General features: G+C 37.9%; 1 protein-coding gene across 1 annotated transcript; it reads right to left on the bottom strand.

Moving 5' to 3' along the window:
• Positions 1–4,711: 4,711 nt before the first annotated feature.
• LOC129896919 (plastidic ATP/ADP-transporter) lies at positions 4,712–8,484 on the bottom strand. Its single transcript, XM_055972949.1, has 5 exons — positions 7,404–8,484; positions 6,557–6,811; positions 6,105–6,248; positions 5,648–5,995; positions 4,712–5,346 (listed from the first exon to the last, which is right to left on the bottom strand). Exons 1-5 carry the CDS (start codon positions 8,181–8,183, stop codon positions 5,008–5,010), a joined length of 1,866 nt encoding a protein of 621 aa, XP_055828924.1. The 5' UTR covers positions 8,184–8,484; the 3' UTR covers positions 4,712–5,007.
• Between the last annotated feature and the right edge of the window lie 11,595 nt (positions 8,485–20,079).

The following is a 20,079-nucleotide window of genomic DNA, read 5'->3' as shown; positions in this document are numbered from 1 at the left end:
TGTTTTTCTCTCTTCCTTTGTTCATAACTATATAAGGCAGAACAAACTTCTTTGAGAGGTACTTCATCATTCCCATGAAGTAGAGTAGTTTCAAGATGCTCAAACTCATCGAGAAGTGAACTTAACAACATTAAAGCCAAATCTCTATCAGTAAAAGTTACATCCATAATCTGCAAATCCATCGCCAACTTATTAAAGGTGGTGATATGATCATTCATTGTGATACCGGGGATATATGTGAAGCGTAACAGTCCCTTTTTCATGTAAAGTTTATTTTGACTATTTTTCTTCAAGAATTTCTCCTCCAGTGCATTCAATAATTTACTTGCAGAAGTTTTCTTTGTGTATGGATACTTTTGTTCTCTTTCAAGATAAGATCGAATGGTATTGCAAGCAACACGATTGATAATCTTCCGATTTTCTTCTCCTACACCGTTTGGCTTCTTTTCTTCTATGGCAATGTCTAGTCCTTGTTGAAAAATGACATCAAGGACCTCGCCCTGCCACATTCCGAAATGTCCTGACCTGTCAAAAATTTCAACTACAAACTTCGCATTTGACACAATTCTTGTCATAAGCGAAGATGCCAACGATGACATATTATTGACATTCGATGTGGACTCATCATTTTTCTTATCTCCCATTTTGATACAAATATTATTTATTAGCTAACAATTGCAAAAGGCCAAATTAAATCTTTTCTGATGTAGAAGTTCAGACTGTGCTGCAATTACAGAGCATACTCAGATAATACCTTGGCTCTGATACCAATTGTTGCGAAAGAAGAATATATAGAGAGTGATGAAATCACAATTACTATATCTAAAGACAGCTAATAAATAGTAAATGGGATAACAATAAAAAAAATACCAGAAATTTACAAGGTTGGACAAAAGTTTATTTTCTTTTGCTTAATCCTCGGACACGACCAACCAATATTTATTTCACTCCAAAAGAATACAAGTGAAATACTACAAAAGAGAAAGAAGATCAAATGCCTTAGGAGATGAGAAGGCAAGTGAGAGGTGTGTTACAAATGAACCAAGAGCTACCAATTTATAGGAATGAAATCTTCCTCTTGATGTCATTTATGACATCACTATGGGTTAAAATGTCAAGGTTTATCTTGTGAAACCATTTAATGGTTTACCAATATTTAAATTATAAATTTCCTACATTGACTTTTTATACTAAAGAAGAATTATCTTCCTACCAAATATTCACATTAATTCATCTAGAATCTTGTCAAATTCAACAAAAAGAACAAATATACGGAAGCAAGTCTCGAAGTTCAGGCGAAACATGACCTCCTTGGAGTTGTCTCTATATGGAATCAAAAATGTTTTTAAGTTGATTGGACTGAAATAAATGGATCTTCTGGATTCCGCAGACTTGTAATGGTTACACTGGCAATAGGATTTATCAACCACCTAGTAGACTTGGAGGAAACCTGCACCTTAACTTCGATCAAGCAATCCATAAACTTTTGGCTATGAATTTCCCTGCAGCCTACTGTATGCATCACCCCCCTGGATGCATCGTAAAGTCCCTCGAGGAAGATTTTTGCAACGTGACTATACTTTTCAGTAACAGTCAGTTGTGCTGAGACATTTAAAAGTATCATTTGATCATCATAAGTAACAAAAGATGGAACTTTACTCTCTTCTTGGCAAGTATGCTCCCTTAAAAATGACGAATGACTTCCAAACAAATGACCTAACGAGAGGACCTCGAGTGAAAGATATGTTTTGGAGATAGTCTTGTTCCACATGGCATGTGGAAAAGCTTTAACCTGGAAAGAATGCTCATCGGATAAAGAAGAGAGTAGTGTTAAGTTTCTATCGTCTTCAATGCCTGGAAATCCGTGGATTATTTTCGTAATAAGCATCCCCAAATTGTAACTGTTGTCTTTATGCATTAAGGCACTTACCATCTCAATTTTTGTAAACCTGTAGGATAAGTAGGATTTACTGTAGTCATGATAGCTGTTCCAGATGTCCAGAGGACGGAGTTCCTTTTTAAAACGTAAAGGAAGTTAAGTCTCTTTTATGCTAGAGATGGTTCCAGTAAGAATATTTCGCTGAGTGATTGAAAATGTGCCTGGTAAGTACAAGCATATTCGTGAATCACATCCATCAGCGTCGTTCTCTAGGCCAATGCAACCAACCATGCAGAGCTTACCGGTGGAAGAAATCCATGTTCCTTCAGCAGAAATCGTCATTCTAGAAAGACCGGTTCTTGATCCTGAATACAAGCGATCTTCTGAAGGAGAGAGTGCTCTAAAGACAGCAGAAACTTTTGCAGTCTTAGGGAAATTGATTTCTGGTAAGCAGCGCAAATTTGTAATTAAGAGCTTAAACTTCTTGGACAGAGCATTCTTGCCTTCAGTGATCTTCAAGTCATGGACAAATGGTCCTAGATTCTTGCAATGCTTCATGCCATGGCACTCTGAACCCACATGAATGTCAAATGTTGCAGAACCAAATATGACGAACTTTGCAAAACTGTGACGCTTTGTGGACTGAAATTCTGTAATCTGGAAGTTCATGACATGAATATGGATTGCAAGCTCTAGATACAAGTTGCTCAGATACAAAATGATATTTCGATTCATAGCTCAGCTGTGAAGAAATTTGGACCTTGTCGAAATATTCAGGATCTGACTTCTTATTTAGACTTCTCAACTCACCAAGAATTGCTCTGCTAGTCAAAGTGAAGATCTGAGGGTATCGAAGAATAAGCATTATCCTATCATACTTCACGAATGAATGCTCAAAACTTTTCTTGCAACTGTATTTTGAGGACCATTCATAAGGGTCTACAGAACTTTCGGAAAAAGGGGACACTGAAGTCCCTAATAGAGACATTAGGCGGTCTCCTCCATTGGCTTCCTCAACATAGAGTCCTTCAAAAATGATTGTCAAATCAGTGTAGCCAGGGCTTGTATGGAACCAAGGAGACCATCTTTGTGGAATGTCCGAAAGAGTCCTGTTTCGCGTAATTCCAATGGATAAGATTCCACAGATACCCAATACATCATCTGCTTGCCGGTTAAAATCCATGCCCATTAACCAGAAAGAAGCTAGTTTCAGTGTGGAACCAATACCAGAAAAGTTCTTTGGCATATCACTCTCATCAAATGGCATCAAGGGTGCACTGCCAGCCTCTTGTACCCAGTCTCCATTCTGGAAAGAGAGGTCTTTAGCCATACCATATATTTTATCATTTCCAAGCTTCATTTTAGATGACACTGATAAAATAGGTTTGCACTCCCTTTCAACTTCTGTGAGGCGTTTAAATTTGCAAATACTTTTGACCTCCTCATGCTCCTCTGTAGGTTCAAAATCTGAAAATGACAGAGCAGAAATCAGCAAAACCATTAAGATAGCCAGAATTAGGTGGAAGCCAAATGAAAGAAGAATTGCCATGTTGAAGAAGGAAATCTGTTTCTTCAGGTGGAAAACAAAAGGCTCACAGACTTTCAACTTATTTAGAAGTCATGGTACAAGAAACCATCAATCATTTCTAATTGACATTTGAATAACAAATGTTTTGTAGACATCTGCAACCAAATAAAGTTGAGACTTGGAATCTGTCTTCATAATTACATTTATGTAATTCTGATAATGACATATGAGAACCTTGTGTTGAACCAAGTAAACAATTATTACAAAGTTCCACAGCCCGCAGAGAAAAGAAAGCCAATACCTAAAGCCAAATGAATCAACATCAAGAATATCACTGGGTGCAAATAAGCAGTATTTTCCAATCAACTTGCCTCGATTTCGACGGCAAAACATAGCAGAATATCACACTAATGCTGCATTAAACCTTGTTAATGACAAAGCGGCACAAACCAATATCACAGTTCATACAAGATTCTTCCGCTATATTCATATAACTTGATGTCATTGCCAGTTCTATACCAGCAAGCAACCCCAAGTATCCCATTAGAAACGGATTCAACATCCTCACAAACAAGTTAGAGGAAAAGCACCGACTCACCAATCCTCCCACCAAACTTTCCGACGAGTTTATAGAAATCTCAAAAATATTCAAATGGATGCTTTTGTTTGTTCAACGCCAAACTCATAGTTGAGCTATGAATATATCTAATGTTCAAACGATTACGTTATGGAATTATGTTTTTGATGATGAGTACATAGAATTACTTCATGAAAATTTGTAGTAAGTTGATACATATAGAGGAAAGAGTTGTAAGAAAAAAATAACTACTCCCTCACATTTTATGTGTGTAATTATTCAGGGAATCAAACAATTTTTTCTTTAACGTCATATTTTTTGCAGACTTTTTTAAAAAAAAATATGTTGTTTATCAACTATGTTGGCTTGACCTTTCATATAATTTTCAGATAGAATGATTGCTGATGAGCTTTGGAGTTTCTGAATGAAGTCTGGCAATGACAGGAACAGAATATTTAGCACTTTTCACAGCCAAATTCCATTGAAAGGAGTGACAGTAAGACAATTCACTACAAACTCAATCCCAGTACAACAGACTTAAGAATCCAGAACATGATTTTCAAGATTGAAATGAAGATGCAAGAACCGGAGAATTCTTTAAACAAGATTGCCCTATATTGCAGGACAAAAAAAAAGAGCTTCAGTAATCTCATCATGCAAAACCTCCTTCACAAAAGTAACATGAAACATTCTTGAGTCAGATAAAAGCATCACCAAGATAACTACGTTTCTGGAGAAACAAAACATGCTTACATTGCCAAAAGAAAGTTGTTCAACAAGAACTCGGAGCTACAAAACTGAGAAAAAATGTAACTACCAGGAAATAAATATGGGATGGCAGGTTGGCTAATTTGGTGACATGCCTCTCTTATATCTAAATTTATTTCTCTGAGTAAAAATGAATTCCTATAACCAACAAAGATTTGACAACATCAGCTATAGTTGGACTGCAACCAAGATACCACCTGACGCATCTATTTGCTTTTTATTCCTCCTGTTCTGCAAGTGATCTTAATAATGATATTACAGGCTCCTTGGGGAGGAGGGTTCAGATGAAGCATTAGTTGAGTCACTCGAGAGAGGACCATTTCCATTTTCATTTTGAGACACGACAGGGATCTTCAATGATGCTCTCTCCATTTCCTTCTCAAGCTCTTCTTCTCGGCGTAATTGAGTGAACTGTCCATCCAAAGACTTGGCTGCTGCCAACCATGCAAGAACAATTACCAAAAGCACACCGCCAAGGTAGGGAGTCGAGCTGGCAAGTGAACCAAAAGTCAAAATCATGAACTGTTGTATCAAAGCTCCTCCAGACTTTCCCAGTGGATTGCAGACAACATCGATTGCTGCCTTCCCTTTAACCTGATACAGGAAATTACTCAATATTAATTTTCAGCCAAATCAGTTGGCTTGTTAAGTGATACTAGAACTTTTTCTGGTCATACTTAACTAACCAGATGTATATGTCATGTCAGTGACATATATCACCAAGAATGTATATGTACCACTAACATAAAGGCTTCAGATACACATGTTTAAATTTCATTTCTTACATGAAGGCATGATTGCACTGATGTGAATATAACTCAGCACTTTGGAGAGCTCTTTCTAGCTCACTGATACCATAAAGTTAAATAAGTATATACCAAGTATATCATCATACCTTTGTGTCCTCATCCAAAGGAATGTAGGCCATTTCTTTGCAGGGATCAAACAAACTATACTTCGCACTCTTACTGAAAATGTTCTGCATTGCACCCACATAGACAGCTGCTAGAAGAGGAGTCATTCCGAACTTGGCAAGAGTAGGTGCTAGAGGGGCACCAAACAAAAGCAGGGAGAAGAAGCCAACTCCGGTAAGGAGCAAGACTGTAGGTGTTATCTTGGCTGCTGCTCCCCACCCATACTTGTCAAAAATCCATTGGCTTAACAACATCATTGTGAAAGTTGCTATTCCAGTAGCAGTTGAGAAGTCACCCATGAATGAGGAGTATTCGTTAGGGCTTGGGAACTGCACATTAGTGATAGGGAGAAAGATTGAATGAGATAGCCTGTGAAAATGAGAAACAAATCTGAATTCAAAACTTGTAAAGAAAAAATAGAACTCAGTAATAATTCACCTGAGCTTTGAGCTTCGACTTCCACGTAACTTCAACAAGGTTGATACTAATGCCATATGCTACAACCAATGTGGCAAGATCCCTGATATATTTTGAAGAGACCAAGAACTTCAAGCTCTCCATTGTGGTCATGTTAGGCTTTACCTGACAAAAGACATCAGTCAGATAATGCAAATATGTAAACATGGTTCTTCAATTTAAAATACCTTTGCATAATACCTGAAAAGCACAATTGATAAATAATTTGAAACGATTTAACCAGCAATGAATCTTCGTTTTAGTAAAAGAGATAGAAGAGGGACAAAGAGGTGGTGCATCTGCTTCTCAGAAACAAATTGATGACAGAGAGTGCTTTATACGAAACTAAAAGACAAATAGTTTATACTACCAACTAGTTGCTTCGGAAGTAACTGCTGCCTATAGCAAAGCAATGGCATATGGGTTTGAATTACCTTCTTCTTCTTGCTACGAGTTGGGAGAGGAACATTTCTATTCACCCACCAGTAAAAGAAACAGATTGCCCCACCCATCAACACAACAATACTCATCATCCCTTTCAGGGAGATGGCCCAACCATCAACTCCAGGACCTAAAGAGCTTCTCAAGCTAGAAAAGTACTTCACTGTGCGACCAGAGAAAATAAGAGCAACATTTGCACCAAGTCCAAACAAAGGATAGAATCTCTTAGCCTCATCGACAGTCGTAATCTGCAAAAAATCATGCAAAACAATCACTGGTAGGTTCAATAACAGCTTCCCCCGGCCAAAGCTCAAGGGTAGTGATTATAAACATATAGATATGTCGATGATCATATTATAACTGGCGAGAACAATGGTTCGAATGGTAATAACAGCAAGGAACAGAATGAAACGTTCACAAATTTGATTGACCAACTGCAACTAAGAAAACAGCAGACCAAGACATGAATCAATGATAAAATGATGATAATATTTTAAGACTCAGTGAGCACAGCTGTACCACAAACAGAACTCTTAGCTAAGCCATCCACCATTCTAACAATATAGAATTTCACCCTTATGCTATACCACCTTGCCTCCTCTCCCTAAAGTAACACCAAGAACGTAAGAGTCTGGTAGCACATGTATATCAGACTGTTCCTGCTATAAAGAGATCCGTTTAACCTCGAAAAATTGCAGCAGCAACCATTCAGAAACAAAGAGTAACGTGCAAATACTAGATAATATCAGAATCTAACTAAACAGATTATCCACACAATAAGATTATGCATCCTTAAAATGGTTACTAATGCACAAAATATATTCATGGACACATATATACCTGATTAGCAAATCCCCAAAAGAGTACTGAAACCACCACACTTCCCCAAAGCTCAGCCATGACATAGAACAAACAGAAACTCCAGATCCTCAATATAGCAATTGGTCCAAGAAATCTTGGACCAAGAGTATTGAGAAGCTTATCGGCAAAAGCTGTAGGGTGAAAGTAATTGCTAAGAGGATACAAAACAAACCCAAACGCCCCAAAGAATGCAATAAAGGGAAGTATAACAGTATAAAAAAGAGCCTCCTTTGACAACACATTAGCCAACTTTGTGTACAACAGCATGAAGCCTATAGCCATAGGCAAATTCACCCATGTTTTCAAGAAAGGGATAATCTCAGCACTGGACCCTTTGGCTGTTACAACCAATACATCCTTAGTGTCCCTAAGGATGGTATAATTGAAAAGAATACAAAAGAACATTGCCCCAAGTGGTATAATTTTCTTGAGGGTCACAAATTCAATCCCCATAAACTTAGGTGGCTCCTTTTCAACAAAAAGTGGCTGGCCATCAGCTGCAGCAGCAGCAGAAGCCTCAGCTTTGCATATTGGAAAAATTCTGTTCTTTTGGCCAAACAACTGAAGCTTCGTGTCAAAGCCTTCAACTTTTTGAAACCCATTTGAGGATAGAGATAACCCATTAGGGGGCTTAGGTTTTAAAGTACTTAAAGAATTGAATCTGTTCCTTAGACCCCCTTGAGGCAGTGGGTAAAAAGCCTTGATTTTTGGTTTGGAAGGCAAAGAAAGAAACCCTCTTGTTTGTAAAACACCTTCCATTTAGACCTCTCTCTATGTCTTTCTCTCCCTCTTTCTCTGTCAAGTCCAAGAAAACTCAAAGATTGGACCTTTAACAGATGAATATAAGAGGAAGAGGAAGCGAGAGAGAAGGAGATGAGAGGGATAAGGTTTGGGGAAGAGGAATGATTTCTGAGAGAGGTAAGCAAAAAAATCTATTCTTTTCTATATATATATGTATGAATCAAGAACCAAAAACCCTGAACGGGCTCAGAAAAGGACAAACAAGAAAATAATGTAGAATTTACTAAGCTTAATCTGTTTAGGTAATCACTCTCCTATTGTTTAAGAAAATCTGAAAATCAAGAAAAGGGAGAATCTTTGTGTCAGATTTGTTTGCAGTAAGAAAGATGATAAATACTTGTACTGTATGCAGTGAATAGTTGTGTTCAACTAAATTATTGAGAATACCCTAATTCAACACAAGAAAATAATGTTAAATTATAACAATATTATACTAAGCCGCCCTAAAAGGGAGGTTATTAGGGATAGAAGAAAGAAGGATCCTAGAACCATACTACTATATTTGCGAGAAAATCAAATAATTTAATTTGACATAAATTTAGAAATTAAAATTTATAATTTTAAATGTACAAGAAGGTTTGTGTTGTTAATTTGACATTTTTAAATATTTAAGAATATTAATTTAATTATTTTCTTAAAATACATTTATGTATTTTTCCTAATATTTAGAATCTAGAACAATTTGGCCCACGATCTACCCATAAAGTTTAATATTTAAGATTGCTATTAGTAGTATATAAGGAAAAACCTTAGTTGATATTAGGGAAATTTATCGAAACAATAATATTTTAACATTAAATATAATTTTATAGGTATATTTACTTAATTATGGATAATAGCAAAATATTAGGGGAATAGGTTTATAACTACTCAATTAAAAAAACTTAGCTTACCTGGATGTCAAACAGTTGTAGAAGGATTATCGCATGATGCCTGATTTTTGAAAGGAGAAACGATGAAGACGGACCTGAAATCTGTGGTTTGTAGCCTCCCTTGCGCTAGAATTCTATTCCTCCCTTCTCTCCAAGGCAGGAGCAGCTTTTCTAAGGGTTTCTAGATGACCTTCGCCTAATTTTGCACTTAAAGGGAGAAGGAGGAAATAAAAATTCACGTCTTTTAATTCAGCCCTCGATTGTCCCGATATGGCGGGTCCTATGTCACCATGGCGGCACCACTGTGGCGGGATGGTACAGTTCTGATCAACTTAGTTCACAAAATTCTTGGTCCCACCTAAATAACGATGGTTTGTGTTGTTAAAATAGGTACAAATTTACCACACGTTCATCTCTGAATGATAATAGAGGATTAGGCCTTAGTCGATTGGAATTCCTCAAGGACTAGCGGGGCCACTCATCATTGACTAATGAAGGACCTCATATCTCGAGGCTTAAATGCAAAAGGACCTTGCCAAAGAATTGAACTAGGAAGAATGAGTCGAAAGGACAAAAATTTGCCCCATAAACCCAGCCTGACCCCGCTATGGCGAGGGAATCCCTCCCTAGCGTGGCTGCTGTGGCGGGATCTCTACCGCCATGGCGGAATGACGAGATCAGTTTAGAGGAGAAGCAGTTTGGTATAATGGGCTTCTCAATTCTCTCTTTACTCACTCTCAACTCTCAAAATACTCTCAAACGCTTTGCTTCGAACGTTGAATCTAAGGTAATAATCTCGTTCTCTACTCTAATTGCTTCATCATTTACTTAACAACGATTGTATTATGAGAATCGGTTGGGTAGAATGGGCTTTGGGTAGTTTTTTTGAAACTCAAATGGGTTGTTTGATTTGATGTAATAAATGTAGCATAGGTACTTCTTTTACATTCACAACTTCCCTACAATGTTCAGAGCGTAAGGATTATGGAAAAATAGGGTCAACACATTTTCGAAATGGGTGGGGAAGTTTGAATGGTGTTCTTGGTTGACACTTAGATTTGGGCATGATTTAGGGGATGAAGTGCTAGAATCTAGCATATTTAGGTGCTAGGGTACCTTAGGAACACTAATCTGATGAAATTTTGGTAAAAATGAAGTTTTTGGGCGAAGGGGTGCCATGGATACACCCTTGAAGTTCTAACAAGATGAAAGCCTCCATGGCAGCCTTGTTACCGCTATGACGGCCTCACTATGGCGGGATCATGGTGACATAGCGAGAGACTGCAAAACAGTGACTTCCCAGTCCATGTCTAATCATTTTCCTTTACATGCATTCATTTATCTAAACCAGATTCTAACCTATACTCCTATGAATTGCAGATTTTTTTAAACAACATCAATGGCCAAAATCAATGAGGTGAACCTACCCTTTGTCTTGTTCCTCGACCATGCCAGTCAAGAGAGGTACTGAGACTAGCGATAAAACAAATTCCTCTGCGAGCGGGCCTTCCACATGCTAGGTTTGGAGGGAAAAGCTTTGACCTTTTATGCATAACTGGTGAAGTTTGGTTGGGGTCCATTAGTGGAGACTCCTTCGAGAACACTTTTCGGATAGGTGAGGGAGTTGTATGCCCTCCTCCCCACCGTGTGTTGGGATGATCCCAACCCTTTCATCTGCATTCACAGGGTGGACATCTCGATGAGCACATAGTTCATTAATGTTGTGCTCGAGGTACCAGAGGTCTCTAATGCTGCTTATGGGGTCAAGCTGAGGTAGATGGACCTGGTGTGACTACAAGACATACTGGTAGAGGACGAGTTCCAGGACCGAGTCTATTGGGCTACTTTAAAGGGCATCACCAGTACTCACTGATCGTTTGACGCTAAGAGGTAGCTGAATTTGGAGGCCAGAAGGATTCGCCCTTTGGGCAATCAGATTTCTATGACATACCCTCAAGCCTTAGTACTGGCTTGTGCCATGAGCGATATCAGGATGAACGTAGGGGCACAGATAGTGTCCCAATGGAAGATGTTTGCCTAGGAAATAAAAAGGCCTTCTTCCTACAGGGCTTGTGACAGCGATATGCAAGCGGGCAGCAGTGCCACTCATGGATGCTGGTGAGTACTCCCCATGGATCCCCTCTTCCACCCCCTCTGGATCAAGTAGGGTTCCACCGCAGGCATGAAGAAGATGAGGATGGGAGGGGTCGAGAGTAGTAGGGCAGAAATAGAGGTGGAGGATGAGGAGGATGATGATGAGGACGACTGCCTTCCTAGTCACAACACCCACTCTCCGACGACCACGTGGAGAAGGACTTGGCCACTATTCAGAGGACACTAGGAGGTACCACTACTAGTTCCTCTTCATTGGTTCCACCTTCCACCGCCCTTGAGGTCGAGATGCTTTGCCTCTAGTTGAGGCATGAGAGGAATAAAGGTATAGTGAGGGATCGGTTGATGGCCAGGATGTGGAATACCATTAAGGTGGTCTTCTCTTGTGTTGCCCCCCAAAAGGAGCTCTTTACACTTGGCTAGGAGGATTTCGCGGAGTTCCCTCATCTGAGCAATGCTCGGATAGGTGACCGTGCCCTGGAGGACTAGATTCTAATGCCGACACTCTCCCTCCCTATAGTTAGAGATTTTTTCTACTTATTTTGGTTTGCCTCGTTTGGGCAATGTAACAATTATTTCTATTTCTTATTTTTTTAACTCAGTTCTTGTAAGCATGTGGATGCTGAATCGCTTAATTCCTTTAGCCGTAAATGAATTCTAGTCCATTTTAACTCATTTCTCTATTATTTTACACTAGTTTGGAAGCTGGAACTAACCATTACGTGCTCCAAAATCGAATTATAAAATAGGGGAGAAAAGGCAGAGACTCTATCTCACCCTAACCCACCATGGAGGGAGAATTTCCTCTATAGCGAGGTCAACCCACTATGGCGGCCTAGGCAGGGACTAGTTTCCAAGGGAAATTTCCTGAAGGTTTTCCTCTCCCTCCCCACTCCTTGGGATCATTTATTGACTTCTGGATTAAAAGTAAGCCATAGATGACCCTCTCTTAAATAGATTCGGTGGAGTTCACCCCAAGATTGAACCCAACATTATACCCACAAAACGTTTCCTCATTACTTTGGCATAAACAACAAGCACATCACAAAAATCTGTTCATTAATAACCTTACAGATTAGCACTAGATCATTACTCTCAACGAGTTCCAACTCTTTTTTCTATTCCCAGTTCATAAAGGCTTAAGCAATTCTTCCTCCTTGCGAATTTCAATATTCACGCAAGTACATTTCACCCATAGGCATTTACCTAAGGCAACACAAAATTCACAACACATCATATTATTTGTGCAAGCACAATTCACACATCATATTATTAACGTAAGCACAAATCACACATCGTTAACCAGGCATGCATCACAATGCACAAATCACAAAATTTAAACTACACCATACAAGCAAGTCAAATAATTACATAGTTTGCTTCATGTGTGGCCACTAGTTGATCATTCATGCACTTACACTGCCTCTAAGGCCAGATACTAATTAGAACCTTCTTGGTTTTAATTTCTGTTGCTTGTGTTCCTTTAGCCGCGATGATGAAATTCGATTTACTTATTGAGATACCAATTAGACTCAACCCATACCACAAGCGATAGACCGTATGAAAAGAGAGAAGAAATGGAACGACTTCCTAGAATGCTTAATAGCTTCCTGAAAATTAGATGTGGACGTCAACACACCAATTCATAGAATTCTATTCCACACTTACTCTTGTACTGGGACACTGATAACTTGGGCTCTAATACCAAATTGTCATGGCCCAATCAACCAGGTCGTAAGGACATCTACTCTAATGCCTAAATAAGAGAACTTTCATGCCTCGAGCAAACACCCTAAGCGTGGCCGACACCAAAAAACTATTGTTGGTCTTAAGCGAACCACTTGTCCTGGCTAACTCACTTAGCGGAAGACTTTAACTCATAAAATAGTTTGGATGGGTAAAATAAGGCATGCAATTTAATACTCTTTAACACAATCATGAAACTCAATTGCGTAAAATATATGAGACTTAACTCAATATTTCAAAAACATACTCAAGGAGATAAATTTAACTCTGTCTACTAGTTTATGAAGTATCTAGAACTGACTCTGAAATAGGTACCAGTACATGCCCGTAGCTACCTCAAACTAATAGTAAATATCTGAAAGGATAAAGACTCGAGGAGGCCTCTGAATGCAAATAAGTCTCACCAAAAGCTGGGTAGAACTGATCTTCAACGATGCGTTGGTTAAGGATCTCTATCACCTATATCTGTATCATAAAATGATGCAGGTCGAATGACGTCAGTACATGGAATATACAAGTATGTAAAATGACAAAAGGAAACTTACTCAGAATACTCAACTCTAGAAACAGCTCCACTCAAATAATAATGAAATATAATAAGAAACAATTCTTTAAAGAATAGCAATGCAACTCAATTATAAAATATAATAAATTTACTTCTTGAGGAGTTTCTCTATCTGACAACCACCACTTATGAGCTAGTGATGATATACTAAACTGTTGTCGTTGTCACAAATGTCCAATACCTGGCTGGGATAAAAGACGCAAACTCATCTCTATATCCAATAAAAGTCCTTTTTTGGTACAATGAGGAGTCGCCCAATGGTTTAACAACATGTCCCCGTCGTTAGTATTAGGTCAATGGGGAAGGATTTTGGGACAAAAAACTTTGGGTAGTAACTTCAGAAAAATTTAGCCTAGGCTAGACTTGAACGAATTTTGAGTCAAGTGAAGTCTAGGGTGACCATGTGAATCATGGAAGAGAAAATCTTTGATTTAATTGGATATGAGGATAGCCAAGACGATATGGAGCATTTACGGCTTCGTAGAATCGTATTCGAGTGAGTAAAACTCTCGAAATTAGATTTGACATGAAGGGTATATTTTTTGGGGGAAGGGGGTCTGTTGTTAAATGGGGGCTTGAAGATCAAACTTCGAGCTCACTGTTTCTGTGCAACCCACCAGAGTAGGATTTCTCCCTCTAGAGCGGCCCTGCAAGAGTAGGATGGGTCCCGCCAGAGTGGGGTAGACGAGATTTAAGTTGGGGAAACACTTAGAACGGTCTTTTTCTATCAAACATTCCTAAAGCTTTAGGAGGCGACCTAGAGAGATTTCTAACGATTTTCCATGGATTTCCACGCTTAAGGTAAGGATTTTACTCCCTAAATTCATTCTTTGATTTCTAGAACCTAGAAACTATGGTTGGTAATCGTTGGGGGAGGGTTTGAACTGAAAACTAATGGTGGAAAATAGCCCTAGGGTGGTGTTAGAATCATGGGTTTGGCTTAAAGTGTGAATTGTGTTATATTTCATGATAGTTAGGCCATTTTATTAATCCTTTATATGTATTTACTATTTTCTAGACCAAGAACAAGAAGAACGAACTCGGAAAGGAAAGGTTCTTGCATTGTAAAGTTGTTAAAGCTTGAATTTTAGGTAGGTGATAGTCTAGTTTCCCGTATGTATTTCATATACTTGTTAAATTGCTTAATGATATGCATATGTATATTTGAATGGGGGAACATGCTAGATTATGTGTGAAATGATCACTTGTTGGCCTGTTTTTGTGATGAACTTGTTCTTGGTAATATAAATACTGTAAATACTAAATGTATTTGTGATTATGGTATGCTTGGATCAGGTGTCACGTTTCAACACATATTTGGATCGGGTGTTACATTTTGACATGATATATTTAGATCGGGTGTCACATTCCGATACAAAATTGGATCGTGTATCACATTCTGGCACAAAGTTGATTGTTTGTAGGTCCCTTGAGAGGACCCTTGTGTGAAGTTATAGCATGTGGAAGATATTGAGTTGTGATATTGCTGAATATAGTTGAACTTGAGATAAGTTGAGATATTATATATATGTATATGCCTATTGTGTGAAATTTACTTGTCTATGATCCGTTTACTAGCTAACCACGTGATCCTACCAGTATACCGTTGTTTTTGTGTACTGATACTACTCTTGCTCTGCCTTTTGTTGAGTATAGGGCATATTCAGCCGGCTGTAGAGAGATCTCGTTTAGAAGAGTAGAAGCTTATTCAAAGTCCAAGAGTGAGCTATTTTGTAATGCTGTTGTGGATTTTCTCATTGTCTAAGTCCTTCATCCGGGACTCAGATGTTCAGACAATCGTTTAATATTATGACTTCTTTTGGAGAGTATTTCCCTTTTCTTTTATTTACATTTGGTTAGAGTTTTGGTACGGACGACTTTCAATTCCAAGGATGTTTCCACATTTCGTGTGATATTTAAACTGTTTTGCTGAGTTTATGAGAACTCAGTCTTATTCTGGTTTAATTCCTTCTTCTGCAAGTCTTTAACTGTTTTATCTTATAAGTTTGATTATTTTGACTGTAAAAATGGTTCTCCTAATGGAGGATTAGTGTGGGTGCCATACATAGTGGGTCGGGGTCATGACAAATGGACGGTACAATCCTATACTACATTGGCTACATCGGGTTCGAGTTGTTCTATTCTCTCACCAAATCGGTGTGCAATACTACTTCCAAAATATAGCTTATTATGCTCATAACTCAATTAGTCTCTTTTGGACTTAACTCAAACTCAACTCATCTGAAAATAGACATTAAATGTAGTAGTGCTAAACTCATATGTATATACTCGAAATTTCTCATGCTCAAAATAAAAATCAAGAGACTACTCAACTCATGCTCAAGATGATAAGTGAAAGGCTTCTCAAACTCATACTCATGTCAATTTTTTTCTCAATTAAATGATGAACATAGTCATTTTTAAACTCAAAATTTATGCATATAATAACTAGGGCAAAACTCATTTAGGGTTTATGTGAATGCAAACATGAATCCATAACCTCAAGAACTCAACCCATCAATGTACAATCAAACGTATACTATAACTTAATAATAAATAATATAATTAACTCCAAGAATTCAATTTATTGGGATGGGAACTCAAACTCAAACTCAACTTGACTGTAAAAGGATGTAGGACATGAGGACGAAGTTAGTCCAACGTTATGATAGCCTTACATAACTAGAACGAAGATTATCAAAGGAAAACTTGCAACTCTAGCTTGAAACTCTTGAACCCCAACTTCTCTTTTTCTCCCCAATCCTTGCTCTCAAAACATTATAAGTAATAATGAGAGGAATGACACGTTGGGTATTAATAAGGAACTGATTTTAGTCCCAAAACGACTTGGGTTCAGTTTGAGAAAGATGGGAAAAGACTAGAATATCCCTCACTAAAACTCACTTTTGGCCCTCTATAGGTCCTTCTACGGATCATAGAAGACCAATCGTAGAGACTATAGCCCAAAATTGGACCTCACTGGTTCAAGGTGTTTTGAGTTTACAACCAAGCTTCTATTGTTCGTAGACTTTTCTACTAATCATGGAAAGCACTCGTAGGATTCTATGGAGGTTGGTCTTGGGGTCTATGGATCCCTTTTCTACTGGTCGTAATTTTTTCTACGGGTGTAAGGCCCATTCGTAGGAATTTTGTGCACTTTCCAGTAGCTACTGGAATGTGACACTAAAGTCTACGACTCATTCTTACAAATCGTAAGAATTTCTACTGGTCGTAATCAAGACTCATAGAAAAGACCTAAAGACTTTAATTTTTCAAAGTGTTCAGGGTTTCTACTAATCGTTCCTATGACTCGTAGAAAACTCTATGGGTCGTAGATTTGAGTCGTAACTTTTGATGATCTGGCAGCCTCTAGTAAAATAGTCATAAAGTGTTACTCCTAACTCAAAATGAAGCAAACTTGGTGGCTTAGAAAGAGGACTAAAAGTCCTTTAATTTGATAGGTCATGGGCCACCTAATTATTTATATTCTAGGAGATATAATCGTTTGAAGTTGAACCAAGTAAAATCTTTTACCGAGACTCAATCGGTAAGGAAGCTTTCAACTCGACTTTGTGATAGAGGATTCTTGTGACACTAATTCATATCAAACACACTTCAAACACTCAAGAATCAGTCATAATAATTATATTACAATTAGAATTTATTAGTTTCAGACCTATACGCATACGAAGAATGGTTTGCATCTTAGTATAGAAATTTTTGGGGTGTTACAAGAGCCCTCAATCCCATAAAAGGAAAAACATGCGGAAGATTAACAAAATAACAAAACAACGGCTCAAGAAATTTATGAAGTTGTATTTATTATTTAAGACTCCAAGGTTGATTACAAGAAATATTCTAATACCCCCAAGAATTCTAGTCTAAACAAGTACAAAAGCTACTATAGATACTGTACATAAATAGAGTAACGACACAACTCCCACCATAAGGAAGGAAGAATAGAAGTTGTTGGAGAATCATCTTCGTCTTCACCTAAGAAACATCACTGACCCTGCAACCAGACTATGCCAAATGGCATATAAAGAGTAGTATTAGTACAACCAACAGGTACTGGTAGACATCATCGGTCAACTCGATGTGCACAACATAATATACAACAATTAACAAGAAGAAGAATGCACTTAAGAAAATACACCTCCCTAACCTTTATGCACAAAATTCTACTATCCCTACTTTACCTCCTTCTTACCATTCAAGCCTAGCACTTATTCCTTCTAGTTGGTCCACTTCCAATTCTAATATAGATCAAGGCCTAGCTTTTCTATCACACCTGGATGAGTTTTCGACTACACATCACCCCAAATTAGTCTGGCCTACTTACTACACTTTAAAAATTAAGTCTCCACAACAACAAACTGACCCTTGATCACCTAGTATACCATATCAGAACTTACCATCCTGGACTGAGCTTCCTTTACAAGGTTTAACCTAGCCAATTCATTCTCAAGTTGACTATCCTAGTTCTTATTTTTATATCTTTCCATACTCGAGATACCGAACATATTTGGCCACCACAATATGATAAAATCAGACATATGCAGGAACACATTACTAATTATTATTTCAGGCGAAATATACAATTTCATAAATGACTTTACTATCATGTAATAACACAGATAACATTCGAACTTTCAGTTTTCTCACATTAATTATTATACAGGATGAGTCTGTCAATTACAATTATGCCAATTTCAAATACAATAGTCCATGCATATGAATTTATATTCAATCAATAATGATTATCTCATGGAACCCATATCCAAAATGTTAGTTTATACCGGCGTGATATTCGATCCAATATGTATCGGTGTGACACCCGATTCAATACGTATCGCTGTGGTACCCGATTCGATTATTAGTATGTATCGACATGACACCTAATCTAGTATGTACTGACGTGATACCCGATCCAACAACCATAATCACAAACACAATAAATACTTCACAGCTTGCACATTCAAGTAACAAGTTCATTTCATACAATTGCTTACATTAGTTTTTTCACGTTCATCATTTTATTTCATGAATACACATTACTCATATACTTTATGAGAATAATCAGCATGACACACACAATTGTGCATGCAGGCATATCCTTTTATATACCCGAATAATCAATACTGGACCTCCATTTGTTGTCATAACAACCCAAAAATCACCCTACACTTAGCCTCATGATGATTATCATACCTCTCAATATGTATTACCAAGGCTTACATTCAAAAACGGAACCACTACGACTAATCACAAGCTAATCAAGACCCATATACCCATACAATACTATCCTACACAGTAATAACAACATTTAGCCATCTCAATTCTGTGCCCGAAGGCCTAAGCATGAAATATCCCATTAAAATATGGTATCGTATATGTGAAAACAGGTTTACAACTACTTAATTAAGAAAACCTAGCCTACTTGGGCGCCAAGCAGCTGTAGAAGGATTATCGCATGATTTCTGACTTTCGAAAGGAGAAATAATAGAGACGGGCCTAAAATCTGTGGTTTATAGCCTCCCTTCTACTAGAATTCTCTTCCTCCCTTTTCTCCAAGGCTACATCATCTTTTTTGAGGGTTTCTAGGTGACCCTCGCCTAATTTTACACTTAACAAAAGAAGGAGGAAAATAATTTGCGTCTTTTATTTCTGTCCGGACTGTCCTGCTATGGCGATTCCTATGCCACCATAGAGGCATCTCTGTGGTGGGAATACTCCCGTTATTGTGGGATGGTACAGGTCCGATCAAATTATTCCACAAATTGTTTGGTCCCACCTAAGTAATGACGGTTTGGGGCATTACAAAGCTAGTTGTACTTTTATCTAAGATGTTGAGTATGTAGGACTTTTCAAAATTGAATTTGGGTGAGTATGTAGGACTTTCGAAATTGAATTTGGGTGAGTAAAAATCCCGATATCGAGCTCGGCATGAAGAGTTGGCTTAGGATGCCAAGGTTTGAAGGTGTGTTGCAAAATGGGCAATTTTGCGATCAGAGTGCTATAGCAGGGTAAGTTGTAGTTAATGTAAAAAATTTCCCAAAATTGCTCATTCTTACTCAAGAATATTTTGGAGAAGTGCAGAGGCGACTTAGGGCTAATTTCACTAGTTATTTTATTAGAATTCTTCATAAAGATAAGTAATTCGTTCCTCCAATTTGGTATCTCGAATCCTTTGCCTTAGATGTTGTAGTTATGATACCAGGGGAGGGTTTGGGCTTAACCTAAGGTGGAAACAAAATATGTGTGACAAGGATTGTGGGGTGTAAAACATTGAATTTTGATTAAAAATTGTTCATTCATGATCACATAACTATAATTCTTTAGTGTAACCATAAAATCAGTAGTTCTAGGTGAATTAATGGTGGAGGAGCCCTGGGTTGTGTGGGATGACTATGTTATTGGCCTTTGGTTTGGGTTTAAGATATAACCCGGGGTCATATAGGCCGTTAAGGATTTATTTTGTGTTGTGTTATTATTTTTAGACCGAAATCAAGTTAAAGCTTCATAAAAAATGTCAAAAGTTCTTGATCAGACTTCTGCA

This window comes from Solanum dulcamara, chromosome 1, assembly GCF_947179165.1.
Source record: "Solanum dulcamara chromosome 1, daSolDulc1.2, whole genome shotgun sequence".
NCBI classification, from domain to species: domain Eukaryota; kingdom Viridiplantae; phylum Streptophyta; class Magnoliopsida; order Solanales; family Solanaceae; genus Solanum; species Solanum dulcamara.
This window is presented reverse-complemented; position numbering and strand designations above follow the sequence as displayed.